This window comes from Crocodylus porosus, unplaced genomic scaffold (assembly GCF_001723895.1).
Source record: "Crocodylus porosus isolate Cpor-Errol unplaced genomic scaffold, CroPor_comp1, whole genome shotgun sequence".
In the NCBI taxonomy this organism is placed as follows: domain Eukaryota; kingdom Metazoa; phylum Chordata; order Crocodylia; family Crocodylidae; genus Crocodylus; species Crocodylus porosus.
The window spans coordinates 33,549,418-33,569,791 of record NW_017728931.1 but is presented as its reverse complement, the minus strand read 5'-3'; the positions used below and the strand labels follow the sequence as shown (position 1 = coordinate 33,569,791).

At 44.6% G+C, this 20,374-nt stretch overlaps 2 protein-coding genes across 2 annotated transcripts in view; one reads left to right on the top strand and one right to left on the bottom strand.

Annotated features, from left to right (window-relative positions):
* The first annotated feature begins 273 nt into the window (after positions 1-273).
* On the top strand, positions 274-14,201 carry SLC25A18 (solute carrier family 25 member 18). Its single transcript, XM_019544543.1, has 9 exons — positions 274-477; positions 3,828-3,950; positions 5,246-5,301; positions 6,471-6,561; positions 7,415-7,533; positions 8,128-8,320; positions 9,034-9,188; positions 11,148-11,223; positions 12,333-14,201. The coding sequence occupies exons 1-9, from the start codon at positions 455-457 to the stop codon at positions 12,472-12,474; spliced, it is 978 nt and encodes a 325-aa protein (XP_019400088.1). The 5' UTR covers positions 274-454; the 3' UTR covers positions 12,475-14,201.
* An 827-nt stretch (positions 14,202-15,028) lies between these two features.
* The window catches only part of ATP6V1E1 (ATPase H+ transporting V1 subunit E1), a 12,575-nt gene continuing 7,229 nt past the window's right edge, over positions 15,029-20,374 (bottom strand). Inside the window, exons 5-9 of the mRNA XM_019544542.1 lie at positions 19,457-19,546; positions 17,959-18,027; positions 17,445-17,539; positions 16,388-16,475; positions 15,029-15,644 (exon numbers count right to left, since the gene is read on the bottom strand). Of these exons, the coding sequence (XP_019400087.1) occupies positions 15,582-15,644; positions 16,388-16,475; positions 17,445-17,539; positions 17,959-18,027; positions 19,457-19,546 (405 nt within the window). The 3' untranslated portion in view covers positions 15,029-15,581. The remainder of the gene's footprint in view (positions 15,645-16,387; positions 16,476-17,444; positions 17,540-17,958; positions 18,028-19,456; positions 19,547-20,374) is intronic.

Genomic DNA, 20,374 nt, shown 5'->3' with positions numbered 1-20,374 from the left:
ATGGTGCAGAAGGGAACCTTGCCCCATGGCAGGGGTAATTTGGGTAATAGGGTGAATTTCACAGCAGGAGGAAAGGAAATGTTTCTGTGGTGAACTGATTAGGAAAAGAAAATAGTGGCTATTTGAGGCTGCCCAGAGTCTTGGGAAGTTAGACTTTGGTCCCTTGGGTGAAGAGCTAATGGACGGAGTGCAGGGGAGGCAATACAAAGTGCATGATGAATTGTGCTCCTATTGATTGATGTATTACTTGGCCCTGGGTGTAATTACCAGAGCTGCAGTATGTGCGATATGCCCTTAGGTGCTGAAGCACATGATAAGTGCTGCTGTAAGATCTGGTGTTCTGTTTCCCAGCTGAACAAAGCAGCCCCTTTCAAAGCGAAGCTCGTCTCTGTCTCTGCGGAGAAAGAATCTCCCTGTGTCAGCAGCAGCCAAGGAACAAGGTCCCCAGGGGACAATGGGAAGCGAGAAGAAGATCAGGTCAGTGTCACTCCCATTGTTTCTTACCCTTCAGTGAGTAATTGTGGCCTCTTGTGAAACTGCCTCCTGGATGTCGGTTGCAGCAGCTGGGAGCTAGTGGGCCTGCTCTTCACATCGCTTTGGATGATGGAGTGCAGGAAAACCCAGGTGACTTCTGTGCATTTACAAAGAGTTCAGCTTTAATTCATCCAGAAAGGTCCTAAGAGCACCAACAGGCATCTTAGTCCTACTGCTGTTGTTCCAACAACTGCACCACCATTGGGGTATCATCACCCATTCAGTATGTTTGAGCCCTGCCTGAGCTGTCCCATGAGTGTGCTGGGCAGTGCCACTCCAATGAGTTTGTAGATGGAGATGTGGGAGGCATACACACACACTGAGCTTTTACAGCGTATGGGCTGATGTGCTCAGTTAACCAGTCTGAGAGGGAGTTGCCAGCCAAGCAGACTACAGGTTAAGTCTGTTGTTTAGCAACTTTCCCAGCCCACCCTGGGGACTCTGCATTAGACCTGAGGTTCAAGCTCAGGTTAGGCTTAGATCAAGGTGTGGTAAAACCAGGGCCTTAGTGTCCCTTCTATCATGTTTGAGCACATGCTGCTGAATGGAGTGGGTGTACTTGTCAAACAAAGGTATTTGTCAAACAGCCAGCCAGTAGGATAATTAGGAGAAAAGAAGCTGTAAGAGAGAAGATGGTCATCAGTAGTCAGGGCAGCTGCAAGACTCTTCTGTGTCTGCTACCTAGGACATGGGAAAGCAGCTGTCAATGTCCTTGTTCCCATGCCCTGGGAATGAGACCTGAAAGAACAGAGTCCCCTAAAAAGGGCAAGACCTTGTACAACTTCTCTTGTTGTACAGAGCTGACCTTCAAGAACATATTCACTCTCTTTAATATCCACCTTCTGCTGTGAGGTTGCATGCATCTCAAGTGCTCACACTTAGAGGACTGCCCCCACTACCTCCAGCAGTGTCCAAGGGCATAAAGGATGGTAAGTGTTTCCTGCTCATCAGTTCCTCTCAACTGCCTTGGCTCCTGCTCTTTGACCCAGACCACATGCTTGACCTATACCCATTTTCTAAACCTGACTTCTTTTTATTCTTTCTCTTGATTCTTTGATCTTTGAACTCTTTGATAGGATTTTTTCCCCCCCTCTTCCATCACTTTTTTTCTAGTGAGACTGGAAACTCCCCTGGCCTGTGTCTATATCCAGCCAAACTAAGTTTTAGTGTTTTTTTTCACTTCAGTCTGGTGTCTCTCTTGACCATTGATGTGACTTCCTCTATATCTCCTGAATTTCTCCAGGGCCCAAGCAAAGTCTGTGGTTTCCCTATGGTATGTTTCTGTACTTGACATCACCAAGGGGTACTAATTCCAGGTGCCCCTGCACCAAACAATGTTTCACTTCCAGAGTAGTCACTGCATTTGGTAATGCAGTCTTTTAGTCAGTGTTCATGCAGGATCCTGTGATCCGCGTCCAAGTGATCTGTCCACTGCCTTGGAGTCTCCCACAGTGGAATGGGTAAAGCGCTTGAAAAGAGAAAGAAAAGTCACCAGGAACAAGAGGTTTTTTTAATGTATTTTCCATAGGCACATTTCATGTCCTGCCTGCCTTCCCTTCTTCCCCAAAGTCCTTGACCCTCTGGGATCCTGCAGTTGGGAGGAACTGAGGACTGAAAGTACAAACTTCTTTGTCTGCCCTTGGCACAGAGCACAGTGTACATGAGATATTATACAGGCATTGCTAGGGAAAAAGTCACCAAGCTCACAGACTTGAAGCACTTGCACAGCTACAATGAGGATCTGTGTGTAAAGATGCATTTTCTCATAACCCCATGGCTAAGATTTTTTCAGAGCTACCTTGGAGGCTTACTTGAACAGCACTCCTCAAAATGATCAAAGACACCCCTGAGTCAGCTTTCCATCTCTCTCTGCTTCACTGTCTATGCTCCTAAGGTACTTACTGGTACTTGGATCCCATTAGTACATCACAGCCTTCAAGGGATTTTTCTTCACAACACTCCAGCAATTGAGGGACATGCTGTTTTTACTTTTTCCAGGCACAGAGGGTATGTCTGCACATGCATTAACACACGTTAGTTAATGTGCATTAAATCTAGTATCTCCATTGTGGGGTAAAATGCCTATTAGCCAATCTTAATGCTCATTAACTAAAAAGCATAGGGTGTCTGTACACAGGCTCAGAGGTGGAGGAGGGGTATGGTTTAATTAAAGTGGCTTCAAGAACTGCTTTAATTAAAGCGCCTGGAACATCTCATATATTAGTGTCCCTGTGCTTCAAAATGGCCGTGGTGGGGCTTTTATCTAAAGTTTGTTCAACAAGCTTTAGATAAAGTCCCCCACTGGCATTTTGAAGCACGGGGATGTTGATGCATGAAACACAGAGGTGGCTGGAGTGTGATAATTACCATGCTCAACCAGATTCAGTTCACTGAGTCTGTTCTCACGTGCTGTAATTACAATGCATCAGAGCAGCCTTCGTGCTTGTATATAGGCACCCATGGTTTTTAGTGATGCTTTGATGCACATTGGCTTATTTTAATGTGCATTAACTACAAGGCATGTTTATTTAGTGATGCTTTAACACACATTAAAATCGGCTAGTGTGCATTAAAGTGCATGTGTAGATGTGCCCAGAGAGACTAAGTGACTAACCCAAGGCCGTGCAGGAAACCTGTTGCAAACCAACAATTTAAACCTAAGTCTTCTGGGTCTTGACCCACTGGACCATCCTTCAAAAATTTCCTGGTGGCTATTCAGCAAACACCCCTTTCCCCTCCTGCTCAGGTTTTCTTTATGCAGTTGAAATTTCCATTGCTAGCTCCTCTTCACTCCCTCCTGTGTGTAGTAGCTTAATTAGTGAAATAATCTGGAGAGGGCTGAGCTCAAAGGATGGGGCCTATTACTTCACTATTTAAGTAGAAGAGAGCCCAATAGCCAAAATCAGATTTTTCTGAATAAAATTGTGTGTGTGTACATAAAGTGTTATGGTGTTCTGTTTTTAAATTGACATTCAGAATTAAGCGAGACCTTCCCAGATCTACACATCTGAGAACAACATTTAGCTCTTTTCACTGAGGGTGGGGGTATTTGAGGTGCTAAACTTTGGTGCTGAGGAGAGGCATCGAAGTTGAGTAATTGGTGATGGGTGCTGCAGATGGTAGAAGCTGCCCGATTGTCTTAGGACTTAAGCTCCCTTTGCATGGCATTTGTCCCTCCTGAGCTGTCAGCCAGGAGAGACTGGGGTGCAATAGGAGAAACAGCTATTGTTTTGTGGCAGAGAGTTGCCCCGCTCTGTATTGCCTACTGTGTTTCATTTTTCTTTTCCTTTCAGTCTTCCAGCAAAGTTGATCAATGGAGGAGTGGCTGGGCTGGTGGGGGTGACCTGCGTCTTCCCAATTGATTTGGCGAAAACCCGTCTTCAGAACCAGCAGAGAGAAGGAGTCTACACTGGCATGTATGTGCTCACAGACCACCTCCCCGCCACCTCCAAGGGGAGGTGCTAATGAGTGAATCTGGAACTGCCCCTCAAAAATCTTGAGGGTGGCTTGAGTGGAATATTATTTCCTCAGCTGTTGCCCTTATTAATTCCTCAGCCTTGAGGAGCCTCCATGGTCAATGCTATTTTTTGTCTCCAGAGCTAAAATATCTTAAGTTCCCAGGGCTTCTGGGTGTATGGAGAAAGACTCCTGGAAAGAGCAGGCACTTGTCTTACGGGCTCTGATCACTAGAGGGTGCAGGGAAACAACAGTAATGATTATTTAAGCTTAAAAAATGCTTGTAAGTGCTTGGAAGTGAAGGGCTATGTGACCACTAGCTGGCTGTGAGATTTGAGAACCTTTTCCTTCAGGTCAGGGTGACTTCCACTGAATGGCATTTTCTCTCCCTACTTAAAACAAAATGAAACCCTCCCACCCCACCTCTAGCCTTAAAAATCAAAGCCCTCCTCTGCTGCAGGACAAGAGAAATACTCAAGGGTCAGGACTGGTTAAATTAGTTGCTGCTAATAGAGGTTTCTTGCCCAGTTTTCCTGTAAGAAAGTTGCTCCACGGTTTTTTCCTTGGGAGCCTGGCTAGCTAAGCTGTGCAGTAGAGGAGTGGTTCTCCACTAGAGATGGTTATGAAATGTACCTAGGGGATGTCCCAAGGCACTGCACCAATACTTTTCAATCTAAAGCAAAGAATGCCCTACTACCAGAGGCACAACTGGCCAGTTCCTGTGCGTGGGGGAGCAGTGGCTGCTGTGCTACGGGTAGCATTGGTGTAGTCAGCTGCCACCTGGAGCGATCATTGTTTATAACTTGAGCCTTATATTTCTAAGCAAAAGTTTTTGACTTGAAGAAGGGGCCACCGCCTGGGGACAGAGTAGCTGCCTCCTGGCCACAGGTATGCCATTATCTTTTTGTATAACCAGGCTGTGTTCTAAAGCGTCCCTGTTCTGTTAAAACACTGCCAGCCACCGCTGTGTTATACATGGAATGGCTCTCTCCCTCAAGTGGCACTTCTGTCCATGCCCTATGTAGAAAGTGCAGCCATGTTGTAACATAATAAGATGTTTGTATATATCCAGGTACCACTGCACTTGGAGGAGGCTGGCTGGCATATCCACTAAGTGCAGGACCACGTTGCCCTTTCAAGGCTGCTTACAGAGGCAATAAACTGCAGCTGTATTTAAGGTAACAGAGCTGTTGGTAGTGAACCAAAGAATGGTCTTGGGGTAGCTCACCCTGTCTCTGTCTCTCTCTGGTTCTAGGCGGGATTGCCTGGTGAAGACTCTGCGCTCAGAGGGATTCTTCGGCATATACCGAGGTAGTTTCTGTAGGGAATTTAAGGAGCAACTTTCCAATGCATAGTTCTAGCCTGTCTCAGCCTCACTGCAGAAGAGCAAACTTCCAGTTGAATGCCTCTCCCCTGCCCCTCAGTAATAAAGGCATCCTTTAATTCCAGCCCCACACAAAAACATTGCTTTAATTTGGTAAGCAGGGCTGACAGCTAATGAAAAGGAAAATGCTGGACCCAAAAGAAAGGAAATGATTTGGAGAAAAGCAATGGAAATTATCAGAAGCAAGGCAATATAATAGAGAAATATTAGATAAGGAACAGAAAGGTCAGCTGTTGCTCCATTTTTTTTGTACTTCCTCTTATAAGAAACCAAAAGACTAACTATTGAAAATGGATAAAAGCACACACCCTGTGCCTTTCTACCCAATATACATGTAACATGCGGAACTCCCTGCTGCAGGGTATTAGTGAGACAACTATATAAATTCATGCTCAGGACAACATATTTATGCTAATAAGAAGAGCAGACGTAGTTATGCTAGGATAGAAGGACCCAGGAAGGAATTTTTTCCCCTAGAAACAGCACTGTGGTGCTGGGGACTCCTTTCTCTGGCTTGGTTCATTTCTGTAGGTACTGTGTTGGAGTAGATGGACACTGACTTCTTGGGTTGTTGCCCATCCCTAAACTCTAGCAGAACTGAGGGTGTAGGAGACCTTCCACAGTCTTTGTCTACGGAGATCCTCTCCTGCCCCAAAAGTTACAGGGCCCTTTGTGTCTCCTTGGAGACACTGGCCTGCAGGCTGGTCCCAGCTGCCCCTTCATAATATTGCCAACATCCCACTGCTTGATGTTCAAACCATTTCATCCCAAGGATCAACATGAAGCGCCATGTGGAACTACTACTGCTCCACAGGCATTAGTCTGCCAGCACTGCTGTCTGTCAGCACACAGGCTCCCAGGCATTCCCAGCCCTTACCTTCAGGCTGTCTTGCCCCCAAGGCCTGGCTCTGTTTCCATTGCTGTCTCTTTGAAATGCTCTTCCTCTTCTGCCCTTTTGACCTGTTACTAGCTGAGGCCTCCAGAGTAGAGTGCACAGGATAATTTCCCTTTACTTCTCACTTGGCCTAATTCAAGGGATTTTAATAGATTAGAATGTGACAGAATTAACTCTTTCCCGTTCCCTATCCTTACCTAGGAGCTGCTGTGAACCTGATGCTAGTCACTCCAGAGAAAGCCATCAAGCTGGCTGCTAATGACTTCTTCCGACAGCTGCTCTCACAGGATGGGTATGGAGGAAACGTCACTCTCTAAATTCAGCTTTACGCATGTAAAAAGTCAGTTAATTATGGGTAGGAATGGGGGAGGAGGGAGGTGTGGAGGTATTCGTATGAAGTTATTTGAACAGGCATGTTTAATTTTGTGTTTATGTAGATCCTTATCATTGTGTGAATGTGTAGTTGTGCATGTGTGTAGTCATGTGGGTATGCATACAATATATACAGTATGTGTTATGTGTGCATGTTTGGTGGTTATATTGTGTGGTGCTTAGGGGGAATGTGTCCAGGAATGTTATGGGAATCTTTTGCCTTTCTCTGAAACATCTGAGACCCGGTATTTAGTAGTACAGTAACTAGAATAAGAAGCATAAATGTAAAATCTCACGCTTCAAGACTTAACTTGATCACCAGCTGAGGTCAGGAAAGAGTTTGCTCTCTAGGTACATTATTGCAAAATCAAGAACATGGTCAGGTTTGCTGGTTGTTTTGTGTTGTTTTGGGGGTGTGGGAGATTGTATATGTATCTCCTTACAGCTAAGGCCTTTGTAGACAAGTGTTAGAATGATTGATGTGTTTGTGGATGAATGGGTATGTGGATATATTCTTTGTGCTGGGAGCATGTTTAGAAAATGTTGTAGATGTCTATCCTGCTGTTCTCCTTTGAGTGGATGTGTGAACTACTCTGTCTAACCTATTTCTTGTAAGAAGGCTATGTCTGTGTGAACCTGTAAGAAACCATCCATGCAGAGATGGCCTGAGAGTAACAAGGAGTAACATGAGAAGGTTGTGTACTCCCCATTAATTGCTTCAGTCTGTGTGTGCCTGCCATGCACTCCTTTTGTATCTTTACTGTTCCCTGCAGAAAGAACCTAACACTGTCCAGGGAGATGCTGGCTGGCTGTGGAGCTGGGACCTGCCAAGTGGTGGTCACCTCCCCAATGGAGATGCTGAAAATTCAGCTCCAGGATGTGGGACGGCTGGGTGAGGCCCTGTTTTGGGCTGGGGCAGTGGGAGTGGAGCTTGCTTGGGTTCTTGCTTTGCTTTATGCACTGGATCCCTTTGCTGCCTGCTTCTAGAGATCTCCCTGGTGTTGCAGCAGCCTTTAGAATACATCTCTCACGGTGCTTCAGAGGAGACTTCTGCAGCCCCATCATCTCAGGTCTTGCTTCAGGGGAGCCCCCAGGGACTCCTGTCCCAGCCTTTCTATCAGAGGGAATGATGGTGAGGATAACTTACAGTTCCGGCACCCCCAGACTCTCTCAGCAATGATAAAATTGATTTGAAAGTATAATTTGAACTGAAAAACAGAGGAAATTTCATAGGGAGAATGACAGGCTATACTTTGAACTTTCAGCTCTGTGCTGCACGTGAGTGTTCAAGATCTAATGTATGGTATGGTCTAACAGGGCAGTGATTGCTATTGAGCTGGTTGCCAGTGAAGAGGTTACCAGTGTAGTAGTGGGTCCCAGGGAAGCCAGGCACAGATTGCTGGGGTTGGGGGAGCTCCACAAAATACAAGGGGTCTCACGCCTCCCAGTTCAGGGGCCAATCTAATTCTTTCCCTTTGTTTTTTAGCTGTTCACCAGCAAAAGATTTTGGGAGCAGATGGGCCAATGACAGCCTCCTCCCACCCACCACCAGTCAGTGCCTCCACCACTGAGCCCACCTCAGCATTCAGGCGCCCCTCTGCCACTGTGATTGCCAAGGAGCTGCTGCAGATCCAGGGACTAGCAGGCCTGTACAAGGGCTTGGGAGCCACCCTGCTCAGGTGAGGAGAAGGGAAAGAGGCTGTCTGACATGCAAAGACAGATGGGTGGCTGGATAAGTAGCATGGAGCCCATCTGTCTGTGAGATCTGGCCTATAGAGCTGTGTCATCTGGTCTGTGCAGCTGCCAGCAGGGCCAGAAATTTGGCAGTGGGGCAAGAGGCCTAGTATCAATTGCTGTGGCTTGTTTTGCTGACAGATTTTCAGCCTGCAGGTAAACCCACGAGCGGGGTGACATGGATCCATGCTCCAGATCTGACCTGGGACCCTCCTTAGCTTGGAAATTTAGTGATGTGACAAGTGGTGGTTGCTGAAGTTCCAGGAGCCATTGCAATTAATGCTACTACTGATTGTCCCACCACCAAATTTCCAGCAGGCCACATGACAGCTCCGCAGACCAGATCCAGCCCTGGATAGATCCATATCTTGGACACATCTGCCCTGGATAGATCCACATTCACATTGGACAGAAGGTTTTTGACCTCCTGAAGAGTTGCCCTGCCTCATTTAGTCCTACATTGCAATAGGAAAACCACTGGATCCAGAATTCTTCTCCATTTTAGGTAGTAATGGTGACCTATGTTGTACAAGCACCTGCAGGGCTAAGATAAAGAAGAGCTGTGTTTACCTTCTCTCATCAGACACTAGCTGTCAGTGAAGAGTGTGGTATTAGTCTATGTTAGATTTTAACTAATTTTTCCCCTTCTTGCCAACAGAGATATGCCTTTTTCCGTTATCTATTTCCCTCTCTTTGCCAACATCAACACACATGGGGAGCAGCACACTGGAGAGAAGGCATCCTTCTTCCATTCCTTTGTGTCTGGCTGTGTAGCAGGTTCTGTGGCTGCTGTGACAGTGACGCCCCTGGACGGTAAGTATTGTGTGAAGGTATGGCCAGGTGTCAGGAGAAGAACGAGATGGAGATGGTAGGGGTGGACAAAATCTGGCCCGTGGGCCAGATTGGGCCCATGGCAAACTCCATTTCCCAGCATCCCCTGCCTGTATTGCTGTGGTTGGTTTAGACCCCAGCAGCAGTGGGGCCATGACTGCATGGGGCCGGGGTTTCTATGGAACTGGCCTCAGCAGCACTGGCAGGGCATGCGGCTGGGTGGGAAGCTGCTCTGGGCCTGGGATCTTGTAGTGGTAACAGCATGGTCCAGAGCTGGGGCAGAACTGAGATCTGCTGCCCAAGCAGAGGCATGCAGGCAGCAGATTGTGGTTCTGTCATGGTTCTGGACCACGGTGTCACCACTGCAAAATCCCAGTCCTGGCCCCAGGGCAGCTTCCTATCTAGTCACATACCCTGCCAGTGCTGCTGGGGCCAGTCTCCATGGAAACCCTGGCCCCACGATGTCACGGCCCCACTGCTGCTGGGGTTTCCATGGAAACCAGCTGAAGAGACAAGGGCAGGGGCTGCTGAGAAAGGGAGTCTGGCCAGATGTACCATGTTGCCCACCCCTGATCTAGGGAGTTTGGTTACTCTTATATCATGTCCCCAGACTTAGCCAGTTTCTGCTGCTCATTCTCAGATGCGTTCCCAAAATCTGTTGGTCCAGTCCATTGTGACATATCGGTGCAGAAGCTCTGAGAGTAGGTGGTGCTGGTGGCACAGTGGCAGTACCATAGCAATGACCAAAGATAGGCTACCTCTGACCATCAGCTCTTTGCTGGCGGCCTCTTAGAACAGCTGGCTGCGACAGATGGGTGCTGAACTCTGGAACTCCCTGAAGGCTTGTGTTGTGCTATATATGCACAGCTCAGAATCCTGGCAGCTTCCACACCCGACAGCTACAGGTGCTGTCCTTGGAGGTCACATCGCTCGCTATCCTTTAAACAAAACATTCTTGTTAGCATATGCAACAAGTTACACACAACATGCTTGTTGCCATACATGCGGTTGTATTTGGCTTGCAACCAGCTCTGATAAGGGAAGGAGAATCAGCCAGCTTGCTTCTCAGTTTGCATGATGAATAGCATTCACCCTCCATCTGAAACAGTGACAGATCAGAGATTCCCTGCAGAGGGTACAGCCTCATGCAAACCTCACTAGCTTACTGAGCAGTTTGAAGTCTCTATTCTTCCAGTCACTTCCTAGTTATTTCTTCTAGTGGTTCTCTCGCATTGAAATTCACAAGCACCTCCAGGCATCACTCATGCAGCATGTGCGTCTCTGCTTAACTTTCAGATCTCTCCATTGTGAAAACCAGAATCTAAAAAAGGGGCAGTGACTCAGATGCGTGATGACATTTTTGAGTCGTGTTGTGACTTGTTAGAACGCTGGCATTCAGCTTCTCCATGCCAGCTACACAGAATCACAATTTTGTTCTCTATTCCCTGGAAATTCTCTCTTCCACAGTGCAGCTTCCTCCATGGCTGGACCCCTGCTTTAGTATCTCCTCTGTTTCCCATTCTCATCACCTCTTCAATGGGTCATTTATTAATGCTCCAGATCTGAAAAAAGGGTAGTGTCTCAGATGTGTTGGAACATTTTTTAGTCCTATCCTGACATATTAGGACTTTGGCAAGGATTTATGAAGAGTCTACCTTAGAGTTTGTTGTTACCTCCCTCACTATGGAATCTGTATGCTTGGACAGAGGTGGACAAATACCATGGTCTTTGTTTTGTAGATTGGAAAATGGAGGGTCCAAAAAGCGAAGTGGTTTGTCTTAGGTCACGAAGTGAATCAGTGCAGGAAGAACAGACAGGGTGTTGTGGTTATCTTATTTCCCCATTTGTTTTATAAAAGCCCACAGAAGTTAGATCATAGGATGATGCTGTAGTGGGGTGTTGGAAACCTGAAATGTATCTTCTACACTCTGCCCATTTTAGTTCTAAAAACCCGAATTCAAACCCTGCAGAAAGGCCTGGGAGAGGACACGTACAATGGAATCATTGACTGTGCCTGGTAAGCCAGAAGACTCCCCCTCTGCCTGTCTAATGTATCATAATTCTGTGCCCACTGCTCTTGGTTAGTTCACGGTGTGGGGGTTTAGCAGATACTCCATCTCTTTCAGTTTTGCAAAATTCCCTGAGGACTTCTGATGGAACAGTTTAGTCCTAGAATGAATCAGAACTTCCCTTTGACTACTCCTCCAGCATGGAGCAGCTGATAAAAGAATGATTTTTCCATAGTGTCCTTGATATGCCTCATGTTGAGTTAGTCTGCAACAGAACTAACACGTCTCACAAGCCAAGTACTTCAGACAGTCCACTGGGGAGTGATGTTAATCCAGTGGTTTACAACTTGTTCAGATGAAGTGCTCAGTAGGAGGAAAGTGCTGAAACCATTTCCCAAAGACCTTCCCAGCTTGTGCAACTGTTGCACAATCCATAGAAAGCGGCACTTGCATATATTTTGGGATTTTTCAATGTGAAATCTTAATGAGAATGGGACCTTCCTCTTCTTACCCTTAAACATGCAGCTGTGTCCAGACGAGCACAGCCATGCAGTATGTGACGCTGCAAACACATCTGCAGTCCCGCATACTGCACATTCAGATGTTTTCCACGCCACAAGGGAGAACTGCCCTTGCGTGCTTTTCTGCAGGTTTTTTTGATCCTAGGATAACGTGGATATCCAAGGGTCAAAAAAACCCATGGAAAAAAAAGGCACGCCCGGGCAGCATGCAACACTCAAAAGCAGAGCAGGGCCTCCCAGAACTGCACTGAGGCTGCTGGCCAGGCTCCAAGCAGCAGAATCGCCACTGCTGCAGCCCCAGAAAGCCCCCAGGAAAGGCTGCTGGGGCCAGCCGTGCTGGCCCCAGCCTCCCTTACCCCATCCGGGGTAGTTTGTCACGCACAACTGTGCATGTGGCATGGGCACTTCCCAGAGACAAGTAGCAGTAGTGCAAGGTGTGCTGCTGCTACTTGTTCCTGGAGAACCAAACATCCATGCTTATGTGGATGGGGCCCAAGAGTAAATTCTCTCCCCTTACTACTTTTAACTAGTTGTATAAAACACATAGAGCTGCTTGTTCAGCCACATAATTTTCCTTTTTTTTTTTTAATATACAGGAAAATCTGGATGCATGAGGGTCCTGCTGCCTTCATGAAGGGGGCAATCTGCCGGGCCATGGTTATAGCTCCCCTCTTTGGCATTGCCCAAGGGGTCTATTTCATTGGTATTGGAGAATATATTTTAGGATATTTCCAGTAGCACTGGCTTCTGCTAAGCAGGACCAGGCTGAAGATCCCACAAGTTTACTTCCCTATCTCTCCAGAATCAGAATGACCAGAAATGGACAGGACCATATTGTGATCCATGCTGTGACTTTGACACAACCTTCTGCTTTCCCTGGCAACAGACAACGGTGGACATGGGCTATTTGCCATTATGGCTTTATTTTCTTGTACCCTTTTGTTTCCATGTGCTACAGCTGATCACTGCACATTTATAAAAGGGAAAGGACTATTTTGTCTCCTTCATTATCTTCTCTGAAAAATGCTAGTCCTTTTAAGATAACATGCAGCTGGATTTAAGTGATATGTGTATAAACATAAGATCCGCTCCACTTCAGGGCTGTTCTCTAGGATTGTTTGAGGTTTGTGTTGAACCTGGAGGCACTCTTCAGTTCTCAGCTGACTTGTATGATTTGCAGTGTCCTGTCCTGTACATACAGTATGCCTTGTTCCTTGTATTCAACTGTTTGCCAGTCTAAACTTGCTGTTTCTTACCCTGCTTTTGCAGAGAAGGTAAAAGCCGGTTGAGTGTTTCAAGAATGCAGGAGGCAGATCCAGCTGACTCACTGAGCAGTAAGAAAAAGCTCAAACTAACTTGTTCTAGCAAGCAGTGTCTAAACAGAAGGGTCAGTGAGTTACAACAAAGCTAGAAGTTTTGTTCATCCCCTGCAGGATCTGGATGTAAGCTATAGATTCTGGTTTGTGCAATGAAGCTGGAAGCTAATATATTGCAGCCAAAAATTTAGAACATTTACAATGAGATTAGGAGGGAGGTGGCAGCAGTTACTGAAGGTCAAAAGCAACTAGATTTAATGCTTAGATAAGCACAAAAGCTAATAAACCAAACAGCTATGCTAAAGCAAAACATGGAGGCAAACACACTGCACCCTCACTACACAAATGGGCCAGCTACAAGTGTGTCAGAACTTGGCACTTTTAGGAACATTAGACCTGCCATTTCAGAGAAGTAAGGCTGTAAGTCACTTGTGTAGTCTTTACAAAGAAGGAGAATAGCTTGTAGCATACTCAGAAACTGAGTGTTGCAGGACAGTGTTTTTATAAAATAGTGCTGCTGCAGCCTACCACCCATTTCTTCATTGCACAACGTGAAGCACACTACACCTAAGAGTGACAGGAACAGGCTCCCTCAAGCATCAATAAATTTAAACTGGCTTTATAAATGTAGGAGTCTTGGAGGAATAAAATGGGGAATGGTGCCAGGTGTTAAGGTACAGTACTGGCACTATTGTTCAGGTGTATTTTCAGGAACTTCAGAATTGTCTTGTATCATTATAGTATTATGTGCAGATTAAGAAACAGCATCTATGAAGCTCTCAGAGAGCGATTACTGTGTGGCTGTAAATTTAGGCTACATAATGTTTGCAAGAGAGTTTGCTCAGAATAGGTGCAGCTCTTCAGTGACTGAAAAACTGTCTGTTACCTTTTAGGGCAGGGTCACATCTACTGACCATTCTTCCCCCCACTAACTGCCTCTAGTTATATGCTTAGTAACAGAAGATAGAGACATTTTGCTGCTAGTTTGTTCCTCCTTGTTGGAAGAATGAAGATCACCCTGGATTCTCTTATTTAAGAGTATTTTTAAGTTAACACTATTCACTCCCACAATTAAACTTCTGTTGCCTGCTGTGCAACTAGGATTTAAGAGAAAAGGGAACCACTTGTAATACAGAGTACATCAATGGATGAACTCTGTATAACAGCAAGTTTAGACTGGCAAACAGTTGAATACAAGGAACAAGGCATACTGTATGTACAGGACAGGACACTGCAAATCATACAAGTCAGCTGAGAACTGAAGAGTGCCTCCAGGTTCAACACAAACCTCAAACAATCCTAGAGAACAGCCCTGAAGTGGAGCGGATCTTATGTTTATACACATATCACTTAAATCCAGCTGCATCAATGTGCTAGCAGCTTTCTGTGCATTATCTCTGTGCTTTCCCAGGAAAGTACATTTACTTAGTTGCTAGGGAGTTCAGTTCTCTACTCCATCCAAGCCCCACTGTGACTTTCAGGTTGTCAAGTACAGATACATTAGTTTGCAAGCTAATAGTATAGTCTATCCACTATTGTTCATATGCATCTTTATAGTTGTCATTTATTAAAGTATGCCACAAAGCTAGTTCTGCTATTGAAATAGTGGGTGATGTTACTGTTTACAAAAATACTATAATAACCAAAAGGTTGGCTGGGATCATTCCTTCCACACAGGAACCAGCTCAAATGGGAAGCAGCCTTCAATTCAGCTCTGATAGGAATGAACTACTTTGCTTAGTGCTAGCAAACATCTGGAGAATGAGGATCCTATTAGTGTGGTTTGCAGCTTTTGACTTATATAAGTACCACAACTGTTCAGGGAGGGTCACTTTTCTCTGTATTACTGTTCTCTAGAACTAGTACTTGTGCTGAAGAGTACGATGCACTTGCCTGAACAGTAGATAAAACAACTACGCCCCACCCTTCATCACAGTTACACTTCGATAGCAGCACCGTAGACTGATTACAAAAGGTCTCTGTAGACACGCACCTTTTTATTTTAATTTTAGTACAGGCTCAGGCTTCTTTTTTTTAAATCACATATACAGAACAGGAAACTCTGGCCCTGACCAAGTAACACAAGTCAGACTATTGACCCTGGGGAGGAATGCATGCTCCCTGCACAACACTGAAGGCCTTAATTGGAAAGAGAGCTCCCATGGGCATATTGTATGGTCAAAGACTAGGTAACATGAAAACACAAGTGGCCAACAGAATGAGTTGGCCTAACTGGACCACTAGTCTTATAGCCAAAGCAGCACAGAACAGAGCCAAAAGCCCAACAGTCTCCATTCTCTAGTGTCACTTCCAGATGAGGTGGTCATCCCCTCATTTTGATCAATACATAAATCACCACAAAATTGAGTCAGGCTAAGCACAGCAGGTATGCAAAAGTTATTCCACTGAAGAACATAAACTGGATGACACAGAGCACTGAATAGGTACATTTCAAGATTAAAGTTAGCAGACACATTTGCATCTCTTCAGTATGGCAGTGGAACAGATTCCACATTTCCTCAAAGAGGTTTAGTCCAAAAACTTCCTGTTGGCATTGGCACCAAAGAGTGCCACTCGGATTTCTGGCATCATCTGTTGAGAGAGCACAAGAACAAGCACAAGAGTGTTAGAAGATGCTTCACATATACTGTCTGCTTTAAGGAGCAGTAAAATAACTGAGCACCTAGTTGCTTGATTATAGGAACCGGTGGGTGATATGCCAAGAACAAAAATAGCTCAGGAAAATTCCAAACAGCTCCATGTTGCCGACATGACTGAACACAAGATTTGTGTCAGCGTAGTCAAGATCCTAAGCAGAGGGACCAGGTAACTCCAAAAAGTAACAGAGAGCTGCTGCTATTTAGGCAATAGCCAGACTGGCAGTCCTGAATGAATATTGCAATGACCATGGCCAGAAGGATTCATTTTTCCCTAGGGAACAGACTGGGCTAAATCTACTATTTATCTCAGATAATTTCTGTACTGAAAAAATTGTTCTGGGTTTAGGGTGGACTAATCTATATCTAGGTTAGATTTAGACATTTTGACTAGGGAAGTCTATATTCCCCATGCAAAAGACTTCATGTAGGCACTACATAGTGGCATAAATAAGCTCCCACAAGTCAGGACAGCTGAATTTACGAGTCTTTGCTTGTCATCTACCTAAAACACGAGACTGCCACAAATCTTACTTTGAAGATTTGGACTTTGATGAAATTCAAGGATGCTAACAGCAAGACTTGGCTAGTCCAATGTTGGGAAGATGATGAAGGCACAAAAAGGGAGCTGGGTGAATAGATACTTCCCAACCTCAACTTCTCTTTCCCCAAAGTTACCTGCTGGGCTATGAGATCCAGCCGACTTTCCAGAGTATTGGAAACCTTGATTTTCCCATTGCTGTTATAGATTTCAACACCTCCAGCGCTAGAGAGAGAAACGATTCAATATTACGTATCATAACTTGGCAGAGCTAAATACATGCTTGAATGCACGTCAAGAAGACAACGAACCAATGGTGCTGCCCACTATTCATTTTTAAGCAAACTTTAGTCTGAATTGCATTGCTCTTGCTATTTAGACAGCAACACTAGCCCTAATAATGCTCTGGCCAGTAGGGATCTGAGCAACAAAGAAGTTGCACTTTGAGGCATTGAGTCTTTTCACAGCATACAATAAATGTCTCACAATTTTCAGATCTTGGGAGGAGAGAGAGCAGCCTACAAATATTCTTAAGAGAATGACATTTCTTACACCATTTATACTGTGTGTATAACAAAACAAATAAACAACACAAAAGAATTCAGCAGACACTTTGAGGCTTGTGATGTGTGGGGAGGCCAGAGTAAATATTTTATGGATTTTTTTGGACTTTGCATCCAACTGTGTATTAGACAATTACAGAGACTGGAGTATAATCCAGTTAGTTCTTCTTACTCTTATGTTTCTATCACTAAATCTTATTTTGAGATGTTTATTCAGGTGTTTACTATGTAACAAGAAAGTTATAACTTGCATCAGCCCTTAGGACTCTTTTTTTTGCTTTATCTTGAACCTCAGACTCCACTCAAGGACTGTAAAAGTTATGCCATGTTTCTACCTGCTGTTGACTGCAGACAATCTGCCCCAAAGTCTGTGTTTAGTTTAGGAAGGTTGCAAGCATGTCTGCTTGCTTATTAACATCATTACTTGGTTATAATAATTAAGCCTGGTAAGAATTAGTTACATGCAGATTCTCTGGTGCCAGCTATCACTAAACAGCAACAGATATGCTTTGAGGGTACTACTTTCATTTTTCCAGAAGAGTTGCTTATTCACACTCCCTCAACAACTAACAGCTCATTAGAGAACTGCATTAGATTACCATCCAGCACCAATGTCTGCCAAATTCCTTACATTTCCTCTGGTAGGAACGTTTCCTGGTCAACATGAACATCAATGTCTTTTTTTGCAGCAGTTTTGTAGGCAGGAATACTCTTCTGTACAGCAGTCTAGAACAGAAATAGATCCTTAGTTAAGGTCAGAGAGCTTGGGGTGAACTGAATTATTTGCTCAGACATGGGTGCGTGTGACTACCATCAAATTCATATTAAGAAAAGGGGAAGAGCCAGAACTCATGGACTTGTTCATTTGTCTCACCCTGTTCTGGAAGAGACTTACTTTTAAAAGCCATTTAACTCCTGTCATCATTCCTTATACTGGAAGAAGGCCCAAGGCACTTTCTAAACAAAAGACATTTCCTGAACTGAAAAGTGTACAATACCAACGATCAGGTAACTGCAACACTTCTATCTATTTATTTTAATCTGGTAGCAAGTTGCTTTATTGCACTAGGACTTTGCCTGCCAGGTTTCAAGTATGAGTTCCATGCTTTTAACTATGGAGACACTGTTTCCCATTCTAGTCTTACCTTTACCAAAGGGAGATCCTGTTTCCGGCAACGAACAAACACCTTAGGCTCAAGCAGCTGAAAGAATCCCTGTGCAAAACAACAATTATGTTAAAATAGAGATGAAGGAAACTTCTAGCACCACTATAACTCATTAGCCACAATGCAACGAGAAATTAGTTTAAAGTCCAAGAAATGGCAGAAGCTTCCCATCTCACTGACTGACTATCAAACTGTCCACTGGCTACAAGCCCTCTTACCAGTCATCCCAAGATAGAACTTATTATGATCAATAATGTGAAACCAGTAAGAACTTATAGACTGTACTGTGTACAAGCTGGACAGTCCAAATTTGTAAATAAAATGCTGTTAGAGCTGGCCAAGATGGGCACTGAAGGATGGAAGAAGAGAGGCAGGTTGAGGGACGTTAGTATTTCCAGCTGGACCAGGCAAGCTGCATCTATGTAAATACCCTGCACAGCTTTTTCTTAAGGTCTGCAACAATTCTAAATCTGTCCAGTGATCTCCAGCTCTACTGAAGTTCTATAGAAAGATGCAGACAAGTGAGAGATTAGAATGCCCTGAATTTGTGACTCTAGGCAAAATGTACCCCACTTTGCAGGTTTATTATTGCATGCAAACACACAGCAATAAACAGGGCTAAAAGCTACCTGTATTACTGAATTGTGCTATGTCAGTGTTATAATGCAACCTTATTTGGCAAGTCTGAGCTCAGCAAAGGAGGGGAATGAATAGAAAGCTAATAAAAAGGCTGGAAAGGCAACTGACTGTGCTGGAGAGTCTTTGCTATTTTAAGCTCGGGAGCATACAAATAAAAACAGAATTCTTGGCAAAAAGGTAGCGCCTGTTTCAGGCTCTTGTATTAGCATAGCAGCTAGCACAGTTAAAGTAGTAAGCTTCCATTAAAACCTTGGTGTTTGTAGCTGCTATATTTCTGAAAAAAAGGTAAATATTTTGACCAAAGTAACATCCAATGCCTGAAGCCTGGTTATGGAGGTAGTGAAGCAGATCTAGTTAGATGTACTATGTCACTTAAGTTTATACAAAGCTATAGTCACACAAGTCTTGGCTCACTATCTAGAATTTGAAATGCAAACAGACAGGATCATGAACTATTCAGTTGGGAAAAAAAGCTTTTAACAAGCATGCATTTCAAGAGCTCATCCCAAATATATGTAGTGAAAGCTTAAGTACATACTCCTTTGTGTTTACTTTTCATCTATCCTGAAGCAATGACAGTTTAAGAAGCCAGTTACTGTTTCTGTGAGTTTGTGACAACCATCTCTCACATTCATATGAAACTTCTCAAGAACCTAGATGGCACACCTCAGACAACAGGGCCTTGCATAAAGCTGAAGTTTGACTTCCAGGTCTAGTGGGAATAAATTGAAAACACATGTTCTAGTGATCTCTATACTGCAGCAGTACTCCCAGAGTGCATTCATGCTTGAGGTAGGACTGAAGAGACAGCTTTTTTGCTGTGGTTGGAGTATTTTACCTGTAGAACTAGTCCATCTAGTAGAGTTTGGTACCTAGCAGTATCCTTTACCACCTTGGCAAGTCTCTGCTTGGCTTCATTCAACAAGTCCTACAGAAAGAAGAGATCATGTGAACAAACAAGTGGGCTCTACTCATTTGATTCTATGCTTACCATCCCTCTGTATGAACAGGACAGACACTGTGCCCCTCTCAACAAGCGAACTTCTCTTCCAGCTGGTGTTCCTGGCACAGCAGCTTCCCAGAGCCCTTCCCCCAGCCCTGTTTAAAACTTAAGGCAATAACTAGACATCAACTCCTTTCCTTGGAAAAGGGAAACCTTGGTAGTAGAATAGCTTTTAACTATTATCTTGTTCAGATGGAATAGTATTGGTAAAACTGAGTAAGAACCATTTCTCCTACACTATTAACTGCACTAGCATGACATCAGAAGACTTATGGCAGTCCACACTAGAGAGCACTTGACTACCCCTTTGGTCTTCTACCTGCACAAATCCCTTATATTAAAAATGAGGCTTCCTGTAATACCAATAACTTTCTTGGCTTGGCCTGGTTAAAATAAGATAGCTAGGCAACTCTACACTAAGGGAAGACCACTGTCAGTAATAAGTGGCAATACAGGAAGCTTACACGGAAGAGTCAGGCCAAGAAATAGCAGAGTCCAGCCCTCACCCCAAATGCTCACCTGATAGCCTTCACTTGTGAGAAGGCAGTTACTCCACGCATGCAGGCAAACAGTATGCTATGCCCTGGAACATGGCTCCAGAGAGACCAATTCAAGAAGCCCAGAACCCAATTTTGCTATTCCATTCCTAGTAGTTTCATAGTTTCTAGGGTCGGAAGGGACCCGAGCAGATCATCTAGTCCGACCCCCTGCCATGGCAGGAAAGAATACTGGGGTCAAATGACCCCAGCAAGA

Coding starts and splice junctions, on each gene's coding strand:
- SLC25A18 (XM_019544543.1), top strand. CDS start 455: ATGGGAAGCGAGAAGAAGATCAG. Junction 7,534..8,127: donor CCAGGATGTGGGACGGCTGG/GTGAGGCCCTGT, acceptor TTTGTTTTTTAG/CTGTTCACCAGCAAAAGATT. Junction 9,189..11,147: donor GACAGTGACGCCCCTGGACG/GTAAGTATTGTG, acceptor TGCCCATTTTAG/TTCTAAAAACCCGAATTCAA.